Below are 25,665 nucleotides of genomic sequence, written 5' to 3'. Positions count from 1 at the left end.
GGAACTTGCTGGGCAGCAGAGAGATGGCCTAGCGAGCCTGCCTGGTGATGGGGATCGTGATTGCCAGCAAAGGCCACTTACTCTGTTGATTGGGCAGGACCCACAAAGAGACCAGACGGAGTTTTGTTTGTCAGAGGAAGGAACACACCAGGGAGATTTGTTGCCTATTTAAATAACGATTGGGCATGAAATGGATACTGTTTGGATTACACAGAAATGCATCCTCTCATTTGCTTTTTTCAGGAACACAAAAGGCCTGATGGTGAGTTTAGCCCCAGCCAGTGGGATCTATTGCATAAGGAAGGAGCATGGGGGGAACTGGGAATCTCTTTTATTTCACCCTTTTTCTTCTCCTTTCACCCTTTTTTCACATTTAGGCCTCACTGATTGGAGGGTGTAAAGCCATCCATTCACCTTTGCCCACGTTGGTTGTTTTGGCTATGAAAGAAGGCTCAGTGGAGCGATCAAGTTCCTGAGGCAGGGTGTTCTGAGGGTGGGGTCCAGGCAGGGGTTGGGGGGTTGTGGCCAGTCTAGCAATGCAGGCAGCTCAAAGGAGGTCTACTGGGAGATTAGAGGCAAGAAGATTTCAGGACTGTGCCTGGGCTTAGAGATGTTTTGGTAAAAAAAACTTGGAGAAGAAAAGGGGTCCAGTTTGGGCTGGTGCAACTGTAAGGGTTGTTTAAGTGGAATCCTGTGGGAAAGAGTTGGAACTAACATTTTTTAAGGACGTGCTAAGATCAATGTAAGTGCTCAGCATATTGTCTCACCTAGTCCTCTTAACCACCATATAAGGCAGATAGATGTTACCTACGACGCCCCTTCACAGCTCAGAGAGGCTCTGTGACTTGTCCAAAGTCACACAGCACCCAGGAAGCTGAGCTCAGGTGTAGAGCTGGGTCTGTCTGGGGCACAGATTTTATGCTCCTTTGACCTTTCCATATGGGCCATATCATACGTCTTGTTGATTTGCTTATACGAGCAAAGACGGTGTCCAAGAAGCCTGGAACCTGGGTTCTCTGCAGCCTGTTCACCGTTCGTTAGCTTTGGCAGCCTGCACAGTGACCAGCAGGGAGTCCCGTGTTGGAGCTGAGCACCAGCCAGTCATGGTGTGGTGGTGTGTGTGATGGTGAGTCCTGGTCTGGAGCGAGGCCTGAGTGGTGGTGTTGCAGCACCTCAGTTAGACCTCAACATGTTGATCAGATGTCTTGATACTCATTGCTCTAAGTATGCAAATATGAGAATTGGTCATTCTAGACATTAAGTCCTGGGTCTACCCTTGGCTGTGTGTCCTGGGAAAAATCATGACATCTGTCAGTGCCTGTCACTTTCTCCAACTCTCCTGGGGCCATGGAGCCTTTGCGGTGGCTATTCCCTCTGCCTGGAATATTCTACTGATCTGCATAAGGCTGATTGCCTTTTCAGGTGACAATTTAAAAGTTACCTTCTCAGAGAGCTTTTCCCTGATCATTTACTCCAAAGCGACCACTCAGATGCTCCCTATTGCATCACTTTTTGACAAAGAGCTGCTTAGCTCTTGTCACTGTCTAATGTTTTCCCCTTTCCTCCCTTCCTTCTTCATTTCTTCTTTTCTTTTCTCTCCACCTCTCCTTCTCTCTTTCCTTTCCTTCCTCCACTAGAATGTGAGTTCCTTAAGAGCAAGGACTTTGTCCTACCCATATCTGAATGCCCAGGGCTTGTCACAGTACTTGGCATGTAAAATGAGCTATGTAAATGTTTGCTAAATTGATGAATTAAAGTCTTCCTTATGTTAAAAGTGAGCATGTTGGTCTGGGGATGCTTCAGCTCTGAATGTTTGTGACTTGGAAATCCCAGGTTCCCAGGTCTATCCAGAAATCCCGCTTGCACAGTTTATTCAGCACCAACTGAGCAGGTCCCTTGGAGCAGACACAGGGATTTGAGATTCAGAAATGAACAGGATTTGGTCCCTGCCTTACCGAGCAGGGTAGAGTAGTGGTTAATCCCATGGGCCTAGAGTCATTCATGCATTCATTCTACAACTGTTATTGAGCACCCATCATACCAGACACTGTTTTAGGTGAAGGGGGTGTGAGTGCTGAAGAGAGCAGGCACTCATCATCCCTGGCCCCCTGACGCTCATATTCTACTGGATTCAGGCAGACGTGGAGTCACATTCCAACTTGGCCACTTACTAGTTGCATGATCATTGGTGAGTTCTAACTTTGTTTCCTCATCTGTCGAGTTAGAGATAACTTTGGCCTCGTAAGGTGGTTGTGGGAATGGAATGTATTGGGGATTGTATCATGTCCCCCACAAAAAGTATGTTCAGGTCCCAACCCCTGGCCCTGTGGGTGTGATCCCATTTATAAATAGGACTTTTGAAGATGTTATTAGGTACAGTGTACCCAAACTTGATGTGGGTGGGCCTTAGTCCACTATGGCTGAGGTCCTTATAAGCAAAGAAAATTGGACACAGAAGGAGAAGCCATGGTGAGCAGGCAGAAGCTGGAAGTCAAAGGAAGCTGGAAGAGAAAGGGGAAAGTGCTGCCATGTGCATTGTCATGTAAAGGAAAAGTCAACAAACCCTGAAGATTGCCAGCCACAGAAGATACTGACCCTGGGAGGAAGCAAGCCTTATGGCCTCTGAAGCGTGAGCCAATAAATTCCTAATGCTAAGCCAACTCATTTTATAGTATTTGCTTTGAGCTGGAAATTAAAGCCGAATGATACTCTCTACTGGACAGTACAGGTCTAGACTCAAGAGGCATGAAAACATACCACATGTTTGAGGGTCTGTAACTGAAGCCAGGGTAACGGTTAGAGGATGAAGGGAAGATGAGCAGGGATTGAGAACTAAATTCTGGCAGGAAGTGTGAAGCCAGACCATGGAAGACGTTCATGAGCTTTTTTAAAAAATTAAATTTGTAGTCCATAAGTTTAGTGAAAACAAACATAACTACCAGAAAATCAGCCCCCTTCCTTCAAGTGGAAAGAACTTCGCAGTCATTTTCATATCCAAAGATGATTATTTCCCTGTTCTGTCTTACCTGCTGGGTGCTCATTGCTTATTGCTAAAGAACAAAAAGGAAAAATTTTACTCATCGTGTTTGCTCAGTGTCTTAGGGAACCCCATAGGTGCTTACCCATTATTTCTTGTTGCATCTTCCTTCTCTGTACAGTTAAGACCTGATTTATGTTTTATTTAGCACTCCAGAGCTTATCTTAGACTAATGTAAGGGAGATAACTGGCCAATAAGTGGCACACTGGTGGAAAAACAGGCAGGAAAGAGAGCTGGTTGTAGGGAAGATTGGGACTGTAAATTGCTTTGCTTATTTGGATGCATGTGGCAGAGTATTTGAACAGTGATTGAACAGTGTGAGACATAAGAAACAGAGAAACAACTAGAATTTACAAGACTTAAATGATACAGCACTTACCAAACTCTACAGTGGGAGATGCAACTATTCTCTCAGCTTGCGGCAGTTTCTAATAGCTTAGAAGATGCCTCAAGAAACCCCAGCTCCAATCAGCACTAGTTTTGTCATGATTGCTTCAATGTTATCAGTTAAGGAATGGAACTTAATAACCTTGGGAACCATCCCAGGGAAGCAGAAATGAATCTGCCCTAATTGGAGAAAGAAAGGCCTTGGAAATGAATAGTCTCCAACTACCCATTTATAAATCCAGAGCCAAGTGTTTCTGAAAAACTTAACAGTGGGAGGGATGAGAGTAATAACAGCTTTAATTTTGGTATTCATACCTAGGGAGTCACAAATGTTTGGTAACATTTATATACCTTACCTAATGCTTGGCACATAGAAGGCTTTCAGAAATATTTTGGAATATGCAAGGTCACTTCTCTGAAATTCCCTGGAACCTTTTCACCAGTGAGACTGAGATCCCTGGAACATACGGCATGGGGGGTCTGTGCCAAGGGACCGGGGTACATTTTTGATAAACTGGCTTTAACTGGAGCTGCTTCCTGGTCCTGCAAGAGAGAACAATTTGCTTATGAAGGTTCTTTGTATGTAGTTTTACTGGTATTGATTTTCCATCTTAGATGTAAGTATCCTAGAGAGCTCTCTGCTTCACTCTAGGCCCTTTTAAACTTGGTAAATGCTCAGTACTTCTCAAACTTTTCTACCAGAGAGCCCCTAAGGACAAGTAAGAGTAAATGCCTACCCTGAGGTTCAGGGGGTAAGACCCACCACGAGCACATATGTTCTTGAAGTCTCTCTTATGCAAGTTGATAGAAATTTGTTTTCCGTTCTACAATATATCAGAGATTGCCTTAATATGTATATGTGTGTGTATGTATATGTATGTATATCTATATGAAGTTTAAAAATTACCTACCGTCTAGTATAATAGATGCTTCAGGGTGAATCACTGCAGATTTGCATCCTCCTTGGCCACCATAGTCTGAGAAGCAAGGGTAGATTAGTTGGTAGAAACAGGAGGAGGGGTTGGGGCAGGCTGTGCTAGAGACACATGGCACAGGACTGCCGCTTTCCTCCTTTGGGTGATTTTTGGACTCTTTGGGGAGGCAGCAGTGAATGACCATCGTGTTGCCTCATAGAGCTTGGCACTGGGTTCTGCTCCCCAGACACCACATCATGGAAGTGGCAGCTTCATCAGAGGCTCTGAGAGGTTAGCTGAGTGTCCCTGTCTCCAATCTGGGGAAGGCTTTCCCTGCCGACTTGACTGTTCTGGTTTCAGTTTCCACCTGCACCTGCCAAGCTCTACAGGACAGGGCAGAAAGCAGTCAGATGGGCAGCCTCTGGCTAAGGGTTGGAGAGCTTCAGCCCATATAGCAAACCTACCTTGCTGACCCCTGACTACCCATTTGTCCCCAGCATACCCCACATTAATCTCCCTGGACTCAAGCTTTGTCTTCTTGGATCAAACATATTTACTAGACTCTTTCTCCTTAACTGGACTTTTTTTTCCTAACCACTGCTGCTGGAATGTAGGCTCTCAAGGTCTCTTGGCACTCAAACACTGTGACTCGCCAATAGATTTTTCAGAGTCCAAGGACCTTCTCTTAAAGAAAAAAAGTATGACCCTGAAGATTTGTGTATAAGGCTTTGTTGTGTGCCCTTTATGCACAGAATTTAGAAAGCAAAGATTTTTGTCCTTCATTCCCTGACTTTATAATCTTTGGGAAGAGACAGGCAGAACATGGCTCTGCTAGAGGTGTTTCAACTCCCCAGTTGTCATATGGTGATTTCAGCAGTGGGTGTGAATCTGGCGAGCCAACAGAAGTTTTCTGGATTAAGTGGACCCTGAGCTTGATGTTCAAGGAGAAATTTTCATGTTTTTTCTCATGGAACTGGGTCTACCATTTTGAGAGTGAAAAGGTTGATCTGAATTATGGTTCCAAGGCCTTGGGTCTCTGCGATGTCCAGGGTCCTTTGCCCTTGGGGGACATGCACTTTCTGTATTTTAGGACCGAGCTACAAAGAGCCAGTGAGAGTGATGAGGATGATAACTGAACACTGTATCCTCGTGCATCCTCACAACCCCCCACTGAAGTAGAGCTGCGTGTCTGCAACCGCATCCTAAAGGTTTGAGCAACCTGCCAAGAGCACCAAGGAAGGAAGTGACACAACTGTGCCTGTCAAACCAACATCTCTCCGATTCCAACCCCTGGGCTCTTAACTTGTAGGCTACACTAAAAATTGTTGCAAATTCCTGGAGTGCCCAAGTTTCTCTGTCCTTATATGGTAAATAATCATGGCTGCTGAATGCTGATAGGATTGTGTTCATCAGCACCAAAGGAGTTAGTTCTCAGATGCCTTTAGTTGGGAAAAAGCTCTATGTTTTAAAGGCAATTTAATTGTATTAACATGAAACACAGATACAACAGATAGACTTTATGAGCCACAGCAGTCTTTTAAGTATACATTTTTCCTGGAAATATTTGATTTTTATTATGCTTTTTATGCTCCTTTATTTGCCTAGGTTGTAGAACTGGTTCTTTTTTGTGTTTTAAGTAATTCTATCTTCTTTGTTCATAAATGTCTTATGAATAATGAATACCAATTACAGTGAAATAGAACCCAAGTGCCTTTCTATTATAACATTTTTAATAAGTTCTGGCCCTTTTGATGGATGAGAGGGTTAAAACTTCCGTGTGGATGGTGTCCTGCCCCTCTGCTTAGATCATGTTGTCCATGCTGCCCAGTCTCGGGTCACCACCAGGCAGCGTGGAGCTCACCATCAGTCACGTGGGCCGTAAACATGCTTCACGCTCCCCCTCTCAAGGAGCAAGCATAGAGAGGCTCACCTGGTCCCTGCTGTATCTTAAGTCAGAGAGTGAGTTAGGTTCACTGGACATCAGTACTGCTTATAAAATACACGTTGAATTTTATTGTCCTTATAAAAGTAATACAAGCTTATTAGAATACCCAACAATCTGACTTTGATTTCTGATGGGGCAGTGTTTCCTTCACAGTAAAAAGTTCCATCTGGGATCTTATGGTAGTATGTTTCTTCGGGAGTTGAACAGAGGATTTCAGTATGTTGCTGCTTGGCATTGTAGTCCCACCTTTTTCTCCATCAGAAGCTATTTTCATTAGTGGCCTGGTGGTTCTGAGCATCACCTTTGTCATGAAACTCACCTAGACTGAATTATAGCCTCACCAGCTGCGTGATCACAGACAAGCTACTTCTCTGTGTCAGTTTTCTTACCAGTAAATTAAGAATAAGATACATTATTTTATGGGTTGGTGGATGTTACTGTCTTCATCATCAGTCCCTTGTTTAGGTGATATACCATGTTGTAGAATGCTCCCACCTTGCCTTCATTTCCAGTTAGTTTCCCTCCCCTCCTCTCCTTTTTCTTCCTCTTCCTCCCACCTGACTTTTAAATGAAAATTAGTATCTTGAAGAAAATGCTGAGTGAGAGTCCTTCTCTACACAAATCCCAGGGCAGCTGGGGAACAGGAGAAGGTGTGGGGTAATAGTTTTGAGAAGGGAGGATTGGCTGGCCAGGCTAATAAAATGTCGTGGTCTGTGATTTTATGGAGCATATTTCCACAGCTTCTGTAGTAGATCCTTTTAACACCTTCTTCCCTAATGATCAGGATGTGGGAATTAGTCTTGTTAAACTTATCAGTGGGTGCTCATATTGTCTCGTTTAGCATGTGTGCAGGGGAGGCAGACTCGTCCCAGCCGTCGTCAGTTCCAGCCAAGCATGGGACACCCCTAACTCTTACGTCTCAAAGCCAAGGGCCAGAATCTCCTGGGACTGGATGCTCCTCTGGTACCAGGTCAGTGGTCCTGCCTTGTCATTGTCTCCCTGCCGCAGACTGGGTTTTGTACCCAGATTCTCCAGGAAACAGAGGGAGACTGTGGCTTACGTGGCTGGTGTTTCTAGACTAGGTCAGTGACGGGCAATAATGATGCCAGTCTGGAGGCTAGGGGGTCTGAATTCATTTATGGGTCATTGCATGGAGAGCCCAGGAAATAGAGGGCAGTCGGGCGAGGCCAAGGCCTGGTGTATGAGTGGAATGGAGACTGGGGCTGGTTTGATAGAGATGGATTTTCTTCCAAGGGAAGCAGGATTGGAAAGGGAAAGAGCACTTCCTTTGGAAGTACACAGACCTGGATTTGTGTTCTGGCTTCACCATTTATTGGCTGTGTGGTGTTGGGAAGTTACTTTACCCTTTCAAACCTCTTTTCCCATCTTCAACTTGCTTTTTCACTTCATCTGTCTTAAACATTGACCTCTGTTAGTGCATACAGATCTACTTTCTCCTTTATAATAGCTACATGATCTTTCGTAAATGGATGCCCTGTAATTAAGTTAACCATTTCCCTATAAATGAGCATTCAAGTTGTTTATAATTTTCCCTTATTATAGACTGTTAAGATGAGCATTTTTGTCTAATATGTTAACTTACTGGGTCACAGGACATTACTTTTGTCCTTTCTTTCTACTGTGAAAAATTTCACATTTACGAAAATGTTGAGAGAATGGTATGATACAATAATAATCCCATACGCCCCCATCCATCTATATTTAACAATTGTTATGTATAAGGGTGTCCTGAGAAACTGCCCTGCAATAAAGGCTCTTTTCAATATATCCCTCCCCATCCCCTCCCCCTTCTCCCCCCCACCAATAAAGTAACAGAAAGAATGTTTATAGTTTTTGACACAGAAAGGAAGGAGTCCTCAGGCCCTCAGTTTGAGGGGGAAAGGAAAGGTCTCTTCCCGGGAGAGGTGTCTTTGGTCATATGCATCCCTTTATCCTCTGCCTCTTGTCCTTGTCTTTCCCATGCCCCTTCTCCACTCCATCCCCCAGTCCTTGGACACACAAGTCCGGCTTTCCGTATCACTCACCTGTCGTCTGTCTAGACACATGGCCAGTGGGCTCCTTTGTTCGGCCTCAGAGAACTTGGCCAAGCCCTTGAATGTGTAAGCTGAGAATGGCTAGGGAGGCTTTCCAAGTTGCCATTCTTCCCTGGTCCAACAAAATCCTATGGACAGAATCTTGTATTTATATTCTGAGGCTGTGTCATCAGCTAGTAAACAAACCCCTCTGGAGAGGGGGATACAAGATGCACTGACCGGTTGCCATGGGGATAGACAAGCTGTAATAAATGTTTGGGATCTTAGCTTGACGAGGTTTTAGCAGTTTGGAGTCATTTCTTTGTCAGTCACTCGTTAAATCACTCCTAATGAATCGCTGGGAGTGCCTTTGCTTTTCAGAGGAACCTCTGGTGGGCATGAGGTTGACTCAGGCAGAGTGCAACCTTAAGCAACCTTAAAGCAACAAGGAGGCAAGCAGGCATTAATTTGTAGGCATTTTTGTGAATTGCGTGACCTTTTGTCTGAAGATGCTTCTGGGAGTCACCAAAGCAGACCCCAAGTGCATTCTGCTGCTCTCGAGTCAGCCTTTGTGAACTGGTCTCACAGGCAGGCGTGCTGCCTCCCAGCATCCTGTTTGCTCAGCGCCCCCAGGAAGGGGGGCAAGGAGACTCGTCAAAGGAGGAAAGGGAGAGCCTCCAAGAGCTGACTGCTGGGACCTCCAGCTCTGACATCCCCTCTCATTGGAGAGTGAGATGGTGCAGAATGTCTGTCCTTATCAAAGTGCTGCTTTCCATGAAAAATGTGTATGTTGGGTTCTTTCCTCCTGTCCCTGTCCCCACCTTTGGCATAGGTGTGCCAAAGGCCACCAGGTTCTCCCGTGTTTGTGGTCACCATGGAACTTGGAAGCCACGGCTGTCCTTGGTCCTCTGTGTCATGCCTGAGCCTTCACTGTGGTTTCCAGGCCCTTCCTGATGATGTTCTGCCGTTCTCTCCAACCTTATCACACCACCCCTGCTCCAGCCTGCTTCCAGCCCAATGAAATGCTTCTGTTTCCCAAACTTTTTTCATTTGTCCCCAGAAAGAGAGCTTTCCTTTATCTGATCTGTTCTTCCTCATCCTATTGGCTGGCTCAAACCCACTTTTCAATAGAGGTTGGTCTCTGGGGAAGTCTCACCCTCCCTTTCCCTCCTGAAAGGCTAGGTTGGGTGCCTCACCTGTCCCCCATGGCAAACAGAACTTGCTCCTCCTGTTGCCTGGCTCCCCTCTTGAACTGCAGCTCCTGGAGAGCAGGGATGACATTTTTTTCACTATAGAAGTACCATCTTCCAGTCTGCAAAGGGGTGTGCTCTGCAAATATTAATTGAATAAACACAATGAGATGTGACTACCCTAGGTGCCTCTCACAAGGTGGTACCTTACTCTCATCTCGGCACCTCTGAGGTGGTACCGTGTTCTGCTGTTACGGGTGTTGGGACCTCTTTGCCAGTTAGCCTCTAGGATGTGCCCACATTCAGCAAAAAGATTGAAAATTAGGATTTTAAAATCAATGTAGCCAATTAAAAACTACTGAAAAGCAAGTTCAGAAAAAATTACGATAATTAAAATCTCAGTACCTTAATTGAGACCAAGCAGCCAGCTTGAAAAATAAAATTAATTAAAAAAAAAATCTTATTTGGAGCCTTAATTAACTGGCTTTTGATTTCAGTGCTTTACATCGCAACAAATCTCTCTTTAAATTAATTCATTCTTGAATTTTTTCCTGAAAAAGTTTTTGTAAAAGTTATTTAAAAAAATAATTGGGCAAGTGTTATGTGCCAGTTGACACTTGATTGGTTTATGGTTATGGGCAGGAAAGATGGAATTAACCTTCTGTGGGCATCTGCTCTGTGCTAGGCACATTATCCTTTTAAATCCAAGTAGATCCTCCCTGCGTTGTGATGGAGGAGGCAGAGGGGACACAGGGCTTGGCCATTTCCTGGGGGTTGCTGCATCCTCTCACCAAATATGCAGTATTCATCTACCTTTTGCTTAGCCCTCTGCCAGACCATCATAGAAATACAAAATAGGCAGAAGACAGGGTCATTATTCTGGAAGGGCTTATGTGCTCTGAAGAGTCGTGAGGGACTGTCTTGGGTCATCCATCAGTTTAAGTGTTTCTTAAGTTTTAGTGTGTGTGGGCATTGCATGGGGTGCCTGTTAAAATGCAGAAGACCGGGCCCCAACCTGACCTCATAGGATTTCAGTCAGGGAGACAGGGTCAGGGGCCAGGAATCTGCATTTTAATAAGCAGCCCAGATGATGCAAATAAAAGATCACTGGGCACCAGAAGGATGCAGAGATGAGAGCTTCAGGTTTATTCTGAGTTAATCTTTGACGCAATCTTGATCATTTCTGGGCAAAATAAAAGCTGGCAGTGCCAGGGCCAGTGCTGTTGGTAAGACATCAGAAGTCAGGGAGGGCAGGCTGCAGTCAGGGAGGGCACCCTGCAGGTGGGGTTCTCTCTCCCTGTCAGCTGTGAGGACCCACGGGGTGATGCTCTGGAGGACCACTCCCCACCCCCACTCCTCCCGAGAGCTGCTGCTTCTACTTGGCAGTTGGCAGCTTCCTCTGGGCTCTGACTGGGGGCAGAGCCCCAGGTTGTATGGACGGGCTGTCTCTGTCCACAGCAACTGTGTGGTCCAGCTAGGGAGACAGCCAAGGCACACCTAGAACACCTTACCAGGGAGCCAACAGGCACACTGGAATGCTCTGGAGCCTGAGGGCAAAGGAGGGGCAGAATGACAGGTGGTTGCAGTGTGGGGTCCATCCAGGTGGGCTTCCATCAGCAGTGGTAAATGTGTAGATGCAAGGGAGATTGGGGATCGGGGTGGTCTGAGAGGGGTCTGATCATTCTTGAGGCTGGGAATGGGTGAAAAGACTCTCAGGTATCTCTGATGGTGGAAATGTTAAACGCTGCTCTGGGCGTGAGGGTCACAGACCTGGTGGGAGCCCCTGCCATCTGCTCCTCTCAGCGTCAGCATGAGGCTGCTCCCAGCCCCCTTGTTGCCTGACACTGTGCTCTAGGGGCTCAGGTAAAATCAGGACCAGTAGAGCCCAGGCCAGATTTTTGACTCTGCTGATAGGGAGAACCTTGGAGCATAGTTTCCAGAAATCATTAGCATCTTGACAAGGAAGCTTCTAACATTGGCCCAGGTTATCACTAACATGTAGCCCTCTCTTCCTTTTCACCTGCACAATTTCCCCACATAGTATTAAGGAACTTCTCAAATGACACTTAGTATTCTAATCTCTTATCATCCTCTTTAGAAAATGAAGCCACACTTCCACACATGTGCCCTGTCCAATATGGGTGTCTTTCAAGAGTGTCACTGTGAGCCTCAGGGCTGTTAAGAAAAGCCTGTTTGGGAAATGACACACTCTTTTCACCCTCCCCATCCCCTTTCAATCCCACTGTTGCTATTTTTCAAAAACAAAATGCATCGTGGTGATTAAATAAATGCTGCCAGCTTGATTTGTTACTGTTTTGTTGTTCTGTGAAGTTCATTTACTCTAAATAAGTCACATACATATTTAAAATATTCAGACCTTGATAATTAATTTTTAGCAGAATTGATTTCTGTATGTAAATTGTTAAGTAAGTATGTGTACAGCGTTAAATGACAATTTTTACTTATTAATAATTTTCGGTTGGGTTTTTTAAAAGAAATGTTAGCTTCAAGAATTAGAAGTGAACCGTAGTTGTTTGCCCAGGAGTAGGCTGACTGATGGCACGAATGAAGAAACATCCTACAAATCCAGTGTGAGTTGAAATTGGTGCTCTTAGTCCTGCCGTTCTTGACTTCTGCGTCAGTTGGGAGGTTGCTGCATCCAGAGATAGTTGGCCGGGGACCGGGCACCCCATCTGCAGGGGTCGGGGGGCTATTGGGGCTGGTGACCCTGTCCTCTGGGTAGGCTGGGGAGGGTGGATTGGCCCAGCTTCAGCAGCACCAGGCCCCTGATTCCCCCTTGTTTTTACCCAGGAAGTCTCTTTCTCCCCTGAAGTCCTCTTTAGACTATGGTGTATTTGGGATCTATCAGTAAGACCCTTGAATCCCACTCGCAGGGACTCAGCGTACTTGGTGTGAGGTGGAGCCCCACAATCAGCATCTCAGCAACAACCCCAGGTGGTTCTGTACTGGTGGCCTCATAGAGTGGTGAGGGATTGGGGGTCCAGAGTCAGCAGAGTGCATCAAATGCCCTTGCACCTCTCACCAGCACCTTTTCGTTAAGACCTTTAGTTGTAAAATGGGCACATTTATAGCAACCACCTCCTTGGGTGGATGTGAGGATTAACTGTGATAATCCAATTAGAGGGTTTAATTCACTGTCTGCATGTCAGAAGCACTGAGTGAGTCTTAGCTATTGTTCTCGCTATTAAGAAGGCTTATTACTCACTCGGGAAACAAAATATAAACACAAAAATACTAACAAAGGCATAGAAGGCGCTTAATATATCCCAGGACCATTCTAAACATTCTCAAATATCCAATATCCACGCACTCAATCCTCAGGACAACGAACACACAATATAAGTACTATTATTAGCCCCATCTTACAGAGGAGGAAACTGAAGTAGGGAAAGGTTGGTAAACAGCAGAGCCAGGACTCAAACCAGAAGCCCTGGTCCCAGAGTCTGCTCTTCTCCACTATGTCCAGCCGAATTGTTTTCCTCATGATTACACTGTCCATTCAGACCAACCAGATGGCAGTGTGGACATTACATGTTTGTGTAGTTGGTTGCAGAAGCAAAAAGAAGCTTGCCATAAAACCTGTGTTTTGCCACAAAGCCTGTCATGTAGTACTGCGGATTTTGACACCCATCATCTAAGACCAGTTTTGCATTCTCAGTCTCTGAAATCCACTCAAGGGGAAACCTCAAGAGCTCTGTGGCCCTTGGCACCTACTAGGGAAAGTATCCCAGCTGGTAGTCATGCCTGGGCTGCTAATGATCTGGTGCCCAAATTTCTTAAGCACCTTAAGTGTTTTACTTGATCCTAGGGGTGGGCAGGAGTATGAGAAGAGTCAGCAAGGGGCCAGCATGGGGTCATTATTAGTGGTCGTCTGGGAATTATCCTTAATTGTTGGCTCAAGTTGGAGGGTAGATGTGTGCCTTTGGGTCTTTTGGAAACTCTTGGAAAACAAGTCAGAGCTAGCTGGTTATAGCCCTAGAGGTAGGGGAGGCTGTACACAAGGAGAAGCCACTGGCCTGAGCCTGAAAAAGCCCCTTGGCTTCCCATGTGGACGTCCTTGGGAACCAAGAGGATGCCACCTGGGACTGGGAAGCTCTTGCTGTAAGTTTCTGGAAGGCCCAGGCTGGAAGGACTCAGGGCAGACACAGGCACCTGTCATGTGCCTCCCAGGGGCAGCCCTCAGCTTGAGAGCTTGGAATGAATGTCCTGTTCCTCTGGCTCATTGCCTTGCAGTCTGTGTCCCTCTGTAAAGCTCCAGGCATCTCAGCACATCCTTTGGAGATTAGGCTCTGCCCGGTGTCCTCTCTGGGGCCGGAACCTGGGTCTTGCTGTGCTGACTGGCCTAAAATTCATCCTGGTTTCTGTTTATAGTGAGCAGCTCCCCACCCTGCTGAAGCAGTTGCAGCAGTGGAGGTTGCTGCCCAGAGCTGTTCAAGCTGCAGAGATAGATTGGATGTTATGTGTTCAGATCCCTTGAGAAATTCCCAGCAGCTATAGGAAGAAAATGGTGTTCAGATTCTGAGCCTGAGCAACATAAGAGGAATTGTGACTCCCTCTGAGTAAGGGGAAAAGTCATGATGGCTGAGAAACCCAGTGGTTAAGGGGACGATGGCATTTCTCACAGTCATTTTGCTGTCCCTGCTCAGGATGCCAATTAGTTTAACCAGATGTTTGCTTGGAGAGAATATTGGAAAACATCACCTCCTCTGACTGTGATGAGCAGTTATGAAAGATTTACTGCCTGATGGGTTTTAGGCCCTGGAGCTGGGAGATGGCACGGTTGCTTCTGTTTTGCAGAGAATTCCCTGAGGCCTCTTCTCTGCCAGTGCTGAGCCTGTGCACCTCAGCATGCCGAGTGCTGATTAGCCAAGGGCCTGCTTCTCAGCCTGCATCTCAGCTGGCCGTATATGCCCTGCTGTCTTTGGAGACCCTTTCTGGAGTTACTTGGTGAAATAGCTTTTTCCCCTCTGTCACTACTCCCACCCACAAACCGCACTTGATAGTCAGATTGTCTGGTTTATGATTGCCCAATCATGCCTCCCTGCCTTTCTCGGGCTGGTTCTCCTACCTGGCTGGCCTCTTCTGTATTGGGTTTTCAAAATCATGCCTTTCCTTCAGGATCCAATTCACAGATTAATGCTTCACTAATCCTTGCCCCAGAAATTGATCTCTATTTGCTCTCTTGAGCTCTGTTATCATCTTATATGCCCATCATGACCCTTATCTAATTCTTCCTTGCACAATAAATATTTATGTGTAAGTTTTATTCCCCTATTACATCGTAACTCTCAGTGGCAAAGAAACTGTCTTATGCATCTTGAAATTCTTCACGAAACTTAAAATAGGCTTGTGCACATAGTCGATACCTAGTGTATTGAACTGAAGCAAAACAAAACAAAACAAAACAAAAAAAATCTGTCCTCAAGGACTTTTTGAATTATAGGAAATAAGTAAAATTAGGCATGGATGAAGACATTAAAAAAGCAATGCCAGACAAATAACCAAAGAGGGAAAGGTAGCTCTTAGTCATTGGAAGACATAAGATTCTAAAGGATTTGGAAAAGTAATTCTTGCCTAAGGTGAAGAAGCTGAAGCTCCCCGACACACAAAGGAATCACTGTTCTGATGTTAGAGAAGAACCTGTGCAATAGACACAAAAATCTCGTGGATTTTTGGCTGGTGGGGATTTCTATCCCAATTCCCACCAGCCAAAGACAGCAGCATAGAGTGCAAAGACATGGTCAGTTTATTTCCACCCCTTTAATTTGAGTAATAATAGAAATTAAATTTCCCTGAAGGTCCTAACCTGCTTTTTCTCATTCTTTTTGTCTCAGCCCTTGACGCCTCCAAGGACCCCTGTCTGAAGGTGAAATGCAGCCCTCACAAAGTTTGTGTGACCCAGGACTACCAGACTGCCGTGTGTGTCAGCCGCAAGCACCTGCTCCCCAGGTAAGGCGGAGGGGAGATGGCTGGAGGCTGGGAGGTACTCTCCAGCTGGCCGATCTGGGGTAACAAATCATGGATGGGGGACATGGGGGCGGGAAACAGCATAGAAATTGTGTTGCTGTTTTATACAGCATTATGTACTTGTCCTGCTATGGTGTGGCTGTCAGTTCCCAAACACAAATGTGAAAGCATCAGTATCCTTAGGTCCTTTAAGTCAGTGTTATTCCTACTTTGAACTCCCATCTGAGCAAATGATCAGAAAATCCTTTCTTTGTCATTACTGGGGTTTTTCCCTCTCCCAGAGTGATCCCAAGATCCAGGAAACTTATCCCTAGGAAAATGGGGGCCGAACCTTTAGTCCTCTGGCTGCCACTGACATCCTCTCCGAGATGGTCTCCTGAAGGCCCTTGCAGGCCCTGGGGGTCTCCACTTCTATCCCTGTATAGGGTTACAGGTGTGCTTGCCAGGCTGGGCCCCTTGGTTTCTGGGGTCCTGCCTCCCAGGCCCACCATGGCACCATTGCCTCTGAGAACCTGTCTTGTTATCTCCTTAGGGCATGGCACCTGATATCCCTTACTTCTCAGCTGTTTTAGCTTCCTTGGCTGCTCAAGCAGATACCATGCAGTGGGTTGGCTTAAATGATGGAAATTTATTGGGTGACAGTTTTGAGGCTAGGAAAAGTTCAGAACAAGTTCAAATCAAGGTGTCATGAAGGCAATGGTTTCTTACCAGTAACTGAAAAAAATTCAGTGGTGTTAATTGCATTTTCAATGTTGGGCTCCCATCGCCACCAAACTTTACCAAAACTTTTCTATCCCCCCAAACAGAAAGTCTATCCAAATAAGCATTCTCTCCCCATTTCGTACCCATCTCAGCCCCTGCTAACCTGTATTCTAGTCTGACTCTGTGAATTTGCATATTCTAATTATTTCATGTTAGTGGAATCATGCAATATTTCTCTTTTTATCTCTGGATTATTTCACTCAACAAGATGTCTTCAAGGTTCACCCATTTTGTTGCATGTATCACAACTTTAGTCCATTTTATGTCTGAATAATATTCCTTTGAATATATATGCCACGCTTTGTTCATCCATTCATTTATCTGTCATTGGACATTTTGTTCATTCATTCATCGCCTACATAGACTTGGGTTGCTTCCATCTTTTGGCATTTGTGAATAAGGCAGCTATGAACATCAATGTGCAAGTATCTGTTTGAGTCCCTGCTTTCAATTCTGGGTATACACATGTTAAGTGGCCTTGCCAGGTCGTATAGGAATTCAATATTTAACTTTCTGAGGAACCACCAAACTGTTTTCTACAGCGGCTGCACCATTTTGCATTCCCACCAATAATGAAAGGGTGTTCCTGACTTCCGTTGAAATGGCTGGCTGGATCCTTGTTCAGCTAAACCCTCACATGGAGTCCTGTTCACCGGGAGCTCGCTTTCCGGAAGCTCAGAGAGTTCCTTAATAGAGATGCTTCTGGCCCTAATCTCGGAATACACTGTGAGGATAGGCTCAGAATCTTCCAACCCATCAATTTCTGGTTTCTTTTGCCTAAGAGTTTAGTTTTCAGCCTATCCCTTCCCTCTTGTGTTTTATCATATGCTTCAAGGAGAATCCAGGCTACAGTTTCCATGCTTGGATTGGAAATCTCCTCAACTAAATATCCAAGTTCATCCTTTCAAATTCTCCCTTCCGTCTGACATCCCACTTTCACCAAGTTCTCTGCCACTTTAAAACAGGATCACCCTTCCTCCAGGTTCCAAATAACCCATTCATCGTTTCCTTTTGAGGCCTCCTCAGAGGCACCTTTAGCATCCACATTTCTACCAACAGACTCTTCGAGGGAATCTGGAAGATTCTATCAAGCACCTCACAATTCTTCCCACCTCTGCTCATTACCCAATTCCAAAGCCATTTCTACATTTTTTGTATTTGCAATAGCAGCAACCCACTTTCCTGATACCAAAATCTGTTTTAGTTTCCTTGACTGCTCAAGCAAATACCGTGCTTTGAGTTGGATTAAACAATGGGAATTTATTTCTTTTTGGCAACTGTGAAAAATGCCCCATGAGCATGCGTATGCATATATTTGCTCAAGTCCTTGCTTTCAGTTCTTCTGGGTATACACCCAGTAGTGGGACTGACAGGTCATAAGGTAATTCTATATTTAGCTTCCTGAGGAACCACCAAACTGTCTTCCACAGTTGCTGCACCATTTTACATTCCCACCAGTAATGAAGGCGTTTTCCCATTTCTCCGCGTCGTCCCTGACACTTATAATTTTTCTGTTTTATTATTAGTTGCCATTCTAGTGGGTGTGAAATGGTATTTCATTGTGGTTTTGAGTTGTGTTTCTCTAATAGCTAATGATGTTGAGCGTCTTTTTATGTGCTTTTTAACCATTTGTGTATCCTCTTCGGGTAAATGTCTACTCAAGTCTTTTGCCCATTTTTTAATTGAGTCGTTTGGCTTTTTATCATTGAGTTGTAAGAATTCTTTATATATTCTAGATGTTAAAATCAGATATGTGATTTCCAAATATTTTCCCCCATTGAGTAGGTTGTCTTCTCACTTTTATGACAAAGTCCTTTGCAAAAAAGTATTTAATTTTGAGGAGAACCCATTTACCTATTTTGCTTGTTCTCTGGGTGTAAAGTCTAAGAAACCATTGCCTAACACAAGATCCTGAAGATGATTCCCTACATTTTCTTCTAGAAGTTTTATAGTCCTGGCACTTATATGTAGGCCTGTTCCAGTTTGCTGAAGCTGCCTTTATGCAAAATTCCAGAAATGAATTGGCTTTTATAAAGGGGATTTGTTAGGTTACAAATTTACAGTTCTAAGCATGAAAGTGTCCAGACTAAGGCATCAACAAGAGGATACATGCACTGAAGGAAACAGCTGATGGCATCTGGAACACCTCTGTCAGCTGGGAAGGCATGTGGCTGGCATCTGTTGGTCCTTTGCTCCCGGCTTGAGTTTCAAAATGGCTTTCTCCAAAATGTCTCTGGGCTCCTCTCTCTTAACTCCTGTAGGTCCTTGCTTCTTTCTCTCAGGGAATTTCTCTTTCCGCATCTGGGGGGCCTCTCTTAGCTTCTCCAGGGCAAATTCTGGGCTTCATCTCTTGTCTTAGCATCTCCAAATGCCTTTCTGTCTGCATCTCCAAGTGTCTCCAAGCATCAGCAAGCATCTGGGTCTGTGTCGACTTACAGCTTCTCTCTTAAATACTCCAGTGAACTAATCAAGGCCCACCCTGAGTGGATGGGGCCACACCTCCATGGAAGTAACCCAATCAGAGGTGTCACCCTCCTTTGGGTGAGTCACATCTTCATGGAAACACTCAATCAAAAGGTTCCACCGAACAAGATTGGGTTAAAAGATCATGGCTCTTCTGGGTTCCATAACAGTTTCAAACTGGCACAAGGTCTTTGGTCCATTTTGAGTTAATTTTTGTTCATGGTGTGAGATAGGTGTCCCCCTTCATTCTTTTGCATATGGATAGCCAGTTCTATCAGCATTATTTGTTGAAAAGACTATTCTTTCCCATTGGAGTGGAATTGGAAGCCTTGTCAAAAATTAACTGATCATAGATGTGAGGGTCTATTTCTAAACTTTCAATTTGATTCCATTTGGTTATCATATCTATCCTTGTACCAGTACCATGCTGTTTTGACTATTGTAGCTTTGTAATCCTTTAGTTCTTTCTCCATGTTTTCCTTTAGCTCTTTGAGCATATTGAGCATCAATTTTTTTTAAAGTCTTTATTTTGTATGTCCAAAGTCTGGTATTCTTTGTTGATGATTTCTGAAGATTTATCTTGTTCCTTCGGATGGGTCATCATTTCCTGTTTCTTTTTTTGTTTTGTTTTGTTTTGTAATCTTTTCTTGCACACTATAATTTAAAAATTTTAAGGTGTCAACTCTATGATTTAGTCTCTGAGCTTTCTTTTCCTGAAGTTTGTATCCGGATAGTGATAGGACAGAGATTTCCTTGCGTGCCAGATACTAACAAACAAAAGAAACCAATGCAAAATATACCTTTCACAGTCTTTTCAAATTGACTTTTGTGTTGACTAGTGCTCTCATTCAGAGTTTAGCCTTCCTCTCCAGGAGATCAGCCTGAGGGGAAAGTGTGGTTTCCTCTCTGTTTTCTCAGACTGTGTCTTATGCTATGGCCCTCAGAATTCCTTCATTTAACAGAATCCAAATGCCCCTTGTACTTCCTATAAATAGAGACCACCCACCCCCATTCCTGGGAGCTCTATTGTATATCTTAAAGACAGTAATCCTTTGCCCCAGGCTCAGTCTATTTGAATGTCTTTCATTCTGCTTTAGCTGTCTGAAGTTTGCTTCTGTATGCAGGGCGAGCTCTGGGAAGGTGATCCAGAGATGAGTGTACTGGGTCAGTACTTCAGTCTGCCACCTGACAGGCTGGCCCTGACATACAGCCACCCTAGTAGGCACATAGAGGTTACTCTACTTGCTCCAGAACAGCTCTGGGGATACAGGGCCAGCAAGGCACCACAAGCTTCTCCTACTGGTTTTAAGTTGTGTTTTCTTCTTTTGGTGCTTGCTCAATTACTGTGACCCTTTAGTTGTTTCCTGGAGGTTTGAGGAAGATGGTTCTGCCAGTTTTGGCTAATTGTCCAAAAATTCTGGGGGGGTAATGGAACCATTTTATGACTTCATCTTGCTCTACCAGAAGTCCTCTTCCCTTGGTTTTTGAATTCTCAGCATTGCTGGTCCCTTTGGCTTCTTGTCTTGGGCCATAGCTTAGAGTTCCTTCTATCTTCTGAGTGGTTTACATTGAATGTTCCTGGGGAGCTGCCACCCTCTGAAATCACAACCTAGCAGAGAAAACAGCGCTCCTGGTGTGGAGTGACAGCACACAGAAGAGCCTCCTATCCCTTCTGTCTCTTCCAAACGTGATACGTGCAGCCACAGACCTAGCCTCTGTGCCCATTTTGCTCTGGATCATTTGAAATGTTACTTTAAAAGAGTCAACTTCTGCTTCTATAAGACCAGGATGTAAGGTATTATGATGTACTTGTATACTTTGCTGTTCCCCTAGACTGGGGTTTTCTCCCAGGTAGTAAAAATAGATATTATCCCCAGAATTCTTAGTATGTGCCAGGCTTTGTTCTCACCCCTGCATCCTTGAATTTTTTCAGTTGTTTTGTGAAACCAATTTTTTTTTTTTTTTTTTTTTTTTTGGTCTCTTCTCTTCAAGTGAGCTAACTGAGGCAGGGAGAGGTGTTAGTAATTTGCTTGTATATCTAGTATGAGACAGAACCATGATTCAAACCCAGGATTGTCTGGCTCCTCATTTATGTCTTTCATTACTGGGATATATTGGACTCTTCATTTGACCTGGCCATGTGTACCCATTCATTCATTGTTTTTCAACAAAAATGTAATGAGTGCCTACTGTGTACCAGGCTTGTGTTAGGCACTGAGGCTGCAGAGGTAAACAAGAGACAGGATTCCTAACCTTAAGGAAAATTGAGTTCGCTGGCTAGTGGAATGTCCAACAGTCCTCTGAAAAGATTAGCCTGTCCTCTCCTGCTACACTTGATTTCTCTGTTCTCTGAGTCCCTGTGGCCCCTTTTGTTGCCAATACCTAAATATCCTTTGGGATTGTGCTCTGGGTTGTTCAGCTGTCTGCTTTTCTGGTCTTGTTTTATTGTGTGTTTGTTTAAGACAGAGAATCCATTCCATGCCACTGTCCCCATGACAGTGCCCAGCCCAGTGCCATGTTCAGAATAAACACTGAACAAACACTGGATAAATTCTGCAGTTGGAGTAGTGGCCACAGGCACCTTCCTCTTGCCCCCTATGATGATTCTCTGTGGCCTTGCCACTCTTGACTTCAGCATTCTCACCTTAGGCGGATGGCAGGTGAGATAGCAGAAAGTAGGTCATCTCTGGTCAGCACAGGTTTCTTGCCCACACCCAAGGGCTAGAAACACTTCCACTTCTCCTTTCTGACTGTCCTGAGCAGACTGGAATGCCTGAAGAGACAGAGAGGCTGAGCCCTGGTTCAGACTCTGCCTGTATTCCCACCCTTATCAGTGGTAGCCGAAGAGCTCCTGGGTTCACTCAGCTTTATTGACTGTTCCTCCAAATGGCTGTCATGTGTATGACCACAGCCAGGCAGCTCTGATAGCCTGAGCTGACTGTTCCCAGCACTGTCAGGGGAACCATACAGCTCAGTGGAAAGTACCTCCTGGAAGCTGTGATTGGTGACCTTCCACCTGTAGCAAGAGACGCTCTTTCTTCTCCTCTTCCTCTGATCTCTTTGCATTGCCTGTAATTCCCTAATTCATGTGCAGAGCAACTTTTGTCAGAACCATCATAGTCTTTGGCAAACATGCTTTTGTAAGAAATATGCAAACAAAAACTCAAAAAGTTGTTTTCTAAGAGGCTTTTGGTAACCTGTGGGATTTTCCCATAGAGGGTATGGACAGAAAGGAAAGACAAAGCAGTCATGGGAGTCCTTACATGGTAAGACTTCGAGGAAAGGTGATGAATGGATGAACGGATGTGTAAAATGGTTGCTACCAGTTATATCCTGCAATTCAGAATATAGATCTTTCTGGAAGTGCCAGACAAGAGAGTTTTACTTTTAAGCTCAAATCTGTTTGAGACAGAAGTGTTGGAATTCAGGCATAGCCAGATATAAATGGAATTCTTCTGGGCATGTCATGTTTCTATGTTGGAAGCACCATACTTTTTGCTTGTGTTGACAGCATAGTCCTCACCTCCTGGTGACCACAAAATATAGAGGCTTTAAGAGCCTGAAATTGGGAAGGAGACTGGTAAGGGCTCAGTTTTGCCAGGTTTGCTACATCTTAGTTATGTGTGTTTGTGCTTCCTTATCTGCAAAATGGGTTTAATGAGAGTACTTACCCCATTCCTCTTTTCCATTTTGCTGTAATACATCCTCTAGTGATTATTTCAAAGAAGGTTTATAGGTATTAAAATTCCAAAATCATTTCATGGGGTGTTTTTTGTTGTATGTTTGTGTGAGAGTTCAGTAAAGTGATGGTGTGTGGAAAGCACCTAGTGTAGTGTCTGGACGGTACTAAGCATTCATAATCATGGCTAGTGCTATAATTACTGAAACATTTTTGACAGTAGTTATTATTATTGTCATATTCATTCTGGAATGTCAGCTGGAAATCCCCCAAGTTGCACCCTCCTGAGGAAAAATAACTCACTACTGGTGTCTTGTCCCCCTTCCCAGTTTGATTGTGCCTGCTTTGCCCTTCCTGCTAGATTAAGCCTCTGAGGTTTAGTGTGAAGGTTACAGTTTCATTTCTGTTGCCCTCTTTGTGATTCACAGCAAGTAAGGACTAAGAAGATGGCTGCATTTCTGATAACAGGGCCCATCCATTGGCAAAACAGCCCAAAGAGAAGGCTTTGGCTGGGGAGGCATGCCCACTCCCACATCAGAAGTTGGGAAGTAGCATGTACCAGGGAGGCCCTGCGGTGCTGTTCGCTGTGGTTGTGGTTCAGCCTTCCTCCACTCCCCTTGGAGGCTGAATTACTCCACCCACATGTCAGCTAAGTGCTCACCTCTTCTAAAGGCCTTGGACACCTTCCTGGATGAAACTTATACTTCAGGGGTCCTCTCTGACCAGGAGACCATGTTGACAACTCTTATTTATTTATCAATCAGGAAAGTAATCTTCCTTTCTCTGAAACATCGGTAGACAATCCTGCCAGCGAGTCTGGCCTCTGTAGGAGCTGGAGAGGCAAATCCCACCTGCCAGGCAGCCAAGAGTGCACACATATGGAGAGGCTGCCGGGCCAGCTTTGGGCCTTATTATGAGGCTCCAGACTTAGGCTGGCTTTGCAAGGGGATTGAGACAGAAGGACAGTGAGTGCATCAGTGAGAAAATTTCATTAGCTTTGCTTGCCCGGGGAGGCTGAGTGAGTGGAGAAGTGGTTTGAGACACACATCTGTGACTGCAGAGTGTCAGAGTGGGCAGGCAAGCATGCTCGATGGGTGCCAAGCAGGGCAACCAGCCCTCCTCCTGCTGGAATTCTTCTCCTTTAACTGCGTAATTTTTGCATTGTGGTTTTTGTTTGGTTTCATTTTGAGGCTTCAGCTAAACTCATTCTCTTTGGAGGTTCTTTGCTTCATCTCTTCTGCTGTTAAGCAATAGTGCATGGGGCTGGGGGAGGGTGGACTTTTGGTAGTGTGTTCACTTTTCAGGTTTTCCAAAGGTGGGGCATGTATACACTAAAGAGCAGTGTGAAGGCAGCCTGAAAGCCTTTCGTTAGATAATATATTTTAAATATTCTAACTTATTTTTGTTGTAATGGTAATGGTTCTGGTTTGAATCTATTATGTACCCCATAGAAGACTATGTTCTTTTAATCCTTGCTTGTGGGGTCAGACCTATTGTGGGCGGGATCTTTTGATTAGGTTGTTTCCATGGAGATGTGACCCACCCAATTGAGAGTGGGGCCTTTTGATTAGATTATTTCCATGGAGATGTGACCCCTACCCATTCAAGGTGGGTCTTAATTAGTTTACTGGAGTCTTTAAGAGAGCCAATAGAGACACAGAGCTTGGAGAAACTGAGAGAGAGAGTTTGGAGAGAAGCTAAGATATGTAATCCGGCCTTTGCCCCTGGGGAAAACTAAGAGAGATGCTAACAGAGACAGAAGCCTAGAGACATTTTAGAGAAAGCCATTTTGAAACCAAAACCCAGGAGAAGAAGGACTAGCAGACATTGCTATGTGCCTTCCCATGTGATGCCATCGGCCTTTCCTCAGAAAAGGTATCCTCTTGGATGCCATCGGCCTTTCCTCAGAAAAGGTATCCTCTTGTTGATGCCTTAGTTGGGACACTTTTATGGCCTTAGAACTGTAAATTTGTAACCTAATAAACCCCCTTTATAAAAGTCGATCCGTTTCTAGTATTTTGCATTCTGGCAGCTTTCGCAAACCAGAACAGTAATTGATTCTTATTATAGAAAATATTGAAAGTATAGAAAAGTAAAAAGAAATAGGAAGCAGGCAGTAGTCACAAACAATAATTAAAATAGTCCAGCACACTCCTTTCCATTCTTTCTTCTAGTCATGGGTCTTGTTGGTTGGTTTGGTTTTGTCAAAACATGATTATCAAGTAAACCCATGCTATACATAATAATTTTTACTGGGTGCTTTTCACTTAATATTTATAAATTAGTATTTTTATGATGCTACAAACTTTATAGATACAACATTTATGATTGTGCAACATACTTCATATAAAAATTAACCTCAGATCATAGATCTAAATTTAAGAGCTAAAACAATAAAACTTTTAGAATAAAACATGAAAAGATACTCTTAGTGACCTTGGGTTTGGCAACGATTTCTTAAGTAGGACCCAAGAAAACATGAACTAAAAAAGAAATCAATAAATTGGATTTCATCAAAATTATAACTTCTGGTTTTCAAAAGGCACTGGTACTAAAATAAAAAGGCAAGCCATGAACTAGGGTGAAAATATTTGCAAAACATATATCTGACAAAAAATTTGTTTCTTGGATATATAAAGAACTTTTATAATTCAGCAAGAAGACACATAATCTACTTTAAAGAATGGGCAATTTGAACACATACTTCTCCAGAGACGTTAGATGGATGGCAAATAAGCATTTGAAAAGATGCTTAGAATCAGTAGTCATTAGGGAAATGCAAGTGAAAACAATGAGACATTACTCCACACCCACTAGAATTGCTAAAATAGAAGACTGGCAGTACCAAGTGCTGACAAAGATGTAGCGCAAATGGAACTCTCATACATTGCTGGTGGGAATATAAAATGATAAAACTTCTTTGGAAAACAGTTTGGTAGTTTCTTAAAATGTTAAACACCTACCAAATGACCTGGTCATTCTACTTCTAGGTATTCCCCAAGCAAAATAAAAGCATATGTCTATACAAAGATTCATACATGAATGTTCATAGAAGCTTTATTTGTCAACCAATTGTATGATATCCACACAATGGATTACTACTCATCAGTAAAAAGGAATGAACTATTGATACACACGACAACATGAATGAATCCCTAAATAAATGTGCTGCGTAAGAGAAGACAGATCAAAATTGGGGGGGGGGGGGTTTGTATTACATGATTCTGTTTACATGAACCTTTGGAAAATGCAGCTAATCTATGGTG

The 25,665-nt window shown here is 44.2% G+C and overlaps 1 protein-coding gene across 2 annotated transcripts in view; it reads left to right on the top strand.

Annotated features, from left to right (window-relative positions):
* Positions 1–25,665, top strand: part of SPOCK1 (SPARC (osteonectin), cwcv and kazal like domains proteoglycan 1) — a 562,067-nt gene that overhangs the window by 359,860 nt on the left and 176,542 nt on the right. For both annotated transcript variants that reach the window (XM_037801466.1, XM_037801465.1), the window contains one exon: positions 15,363–15,477. In XM_037801466.1, the coding sequence (XP_037657394.1) occupies positions 15,363–15,477 (115 nt within the window). The remainder of the gene's footprint in view (positions 1–15,362; positions 15,478–25,665) is intronic.

This window comes from Choloepus didactylus, chromosome 13 (genome assembly GCF_015220235.1).
Source record: "Choloepus didactylus isolate mChoDid1 chromosome 13, mChoDid1.pri, whole genome shotgun sequence".
NCBI classification, from domain to species: domain Eukaryota; kingdom Metazoa; phylum Chordata; class Mammalia; order Pilosa; family Megalonychidae; genus Choloepus; species Choloepus didactylus.
This window is presented reverse-complemented; position numbering and strand designations above follow the sequence as displayed.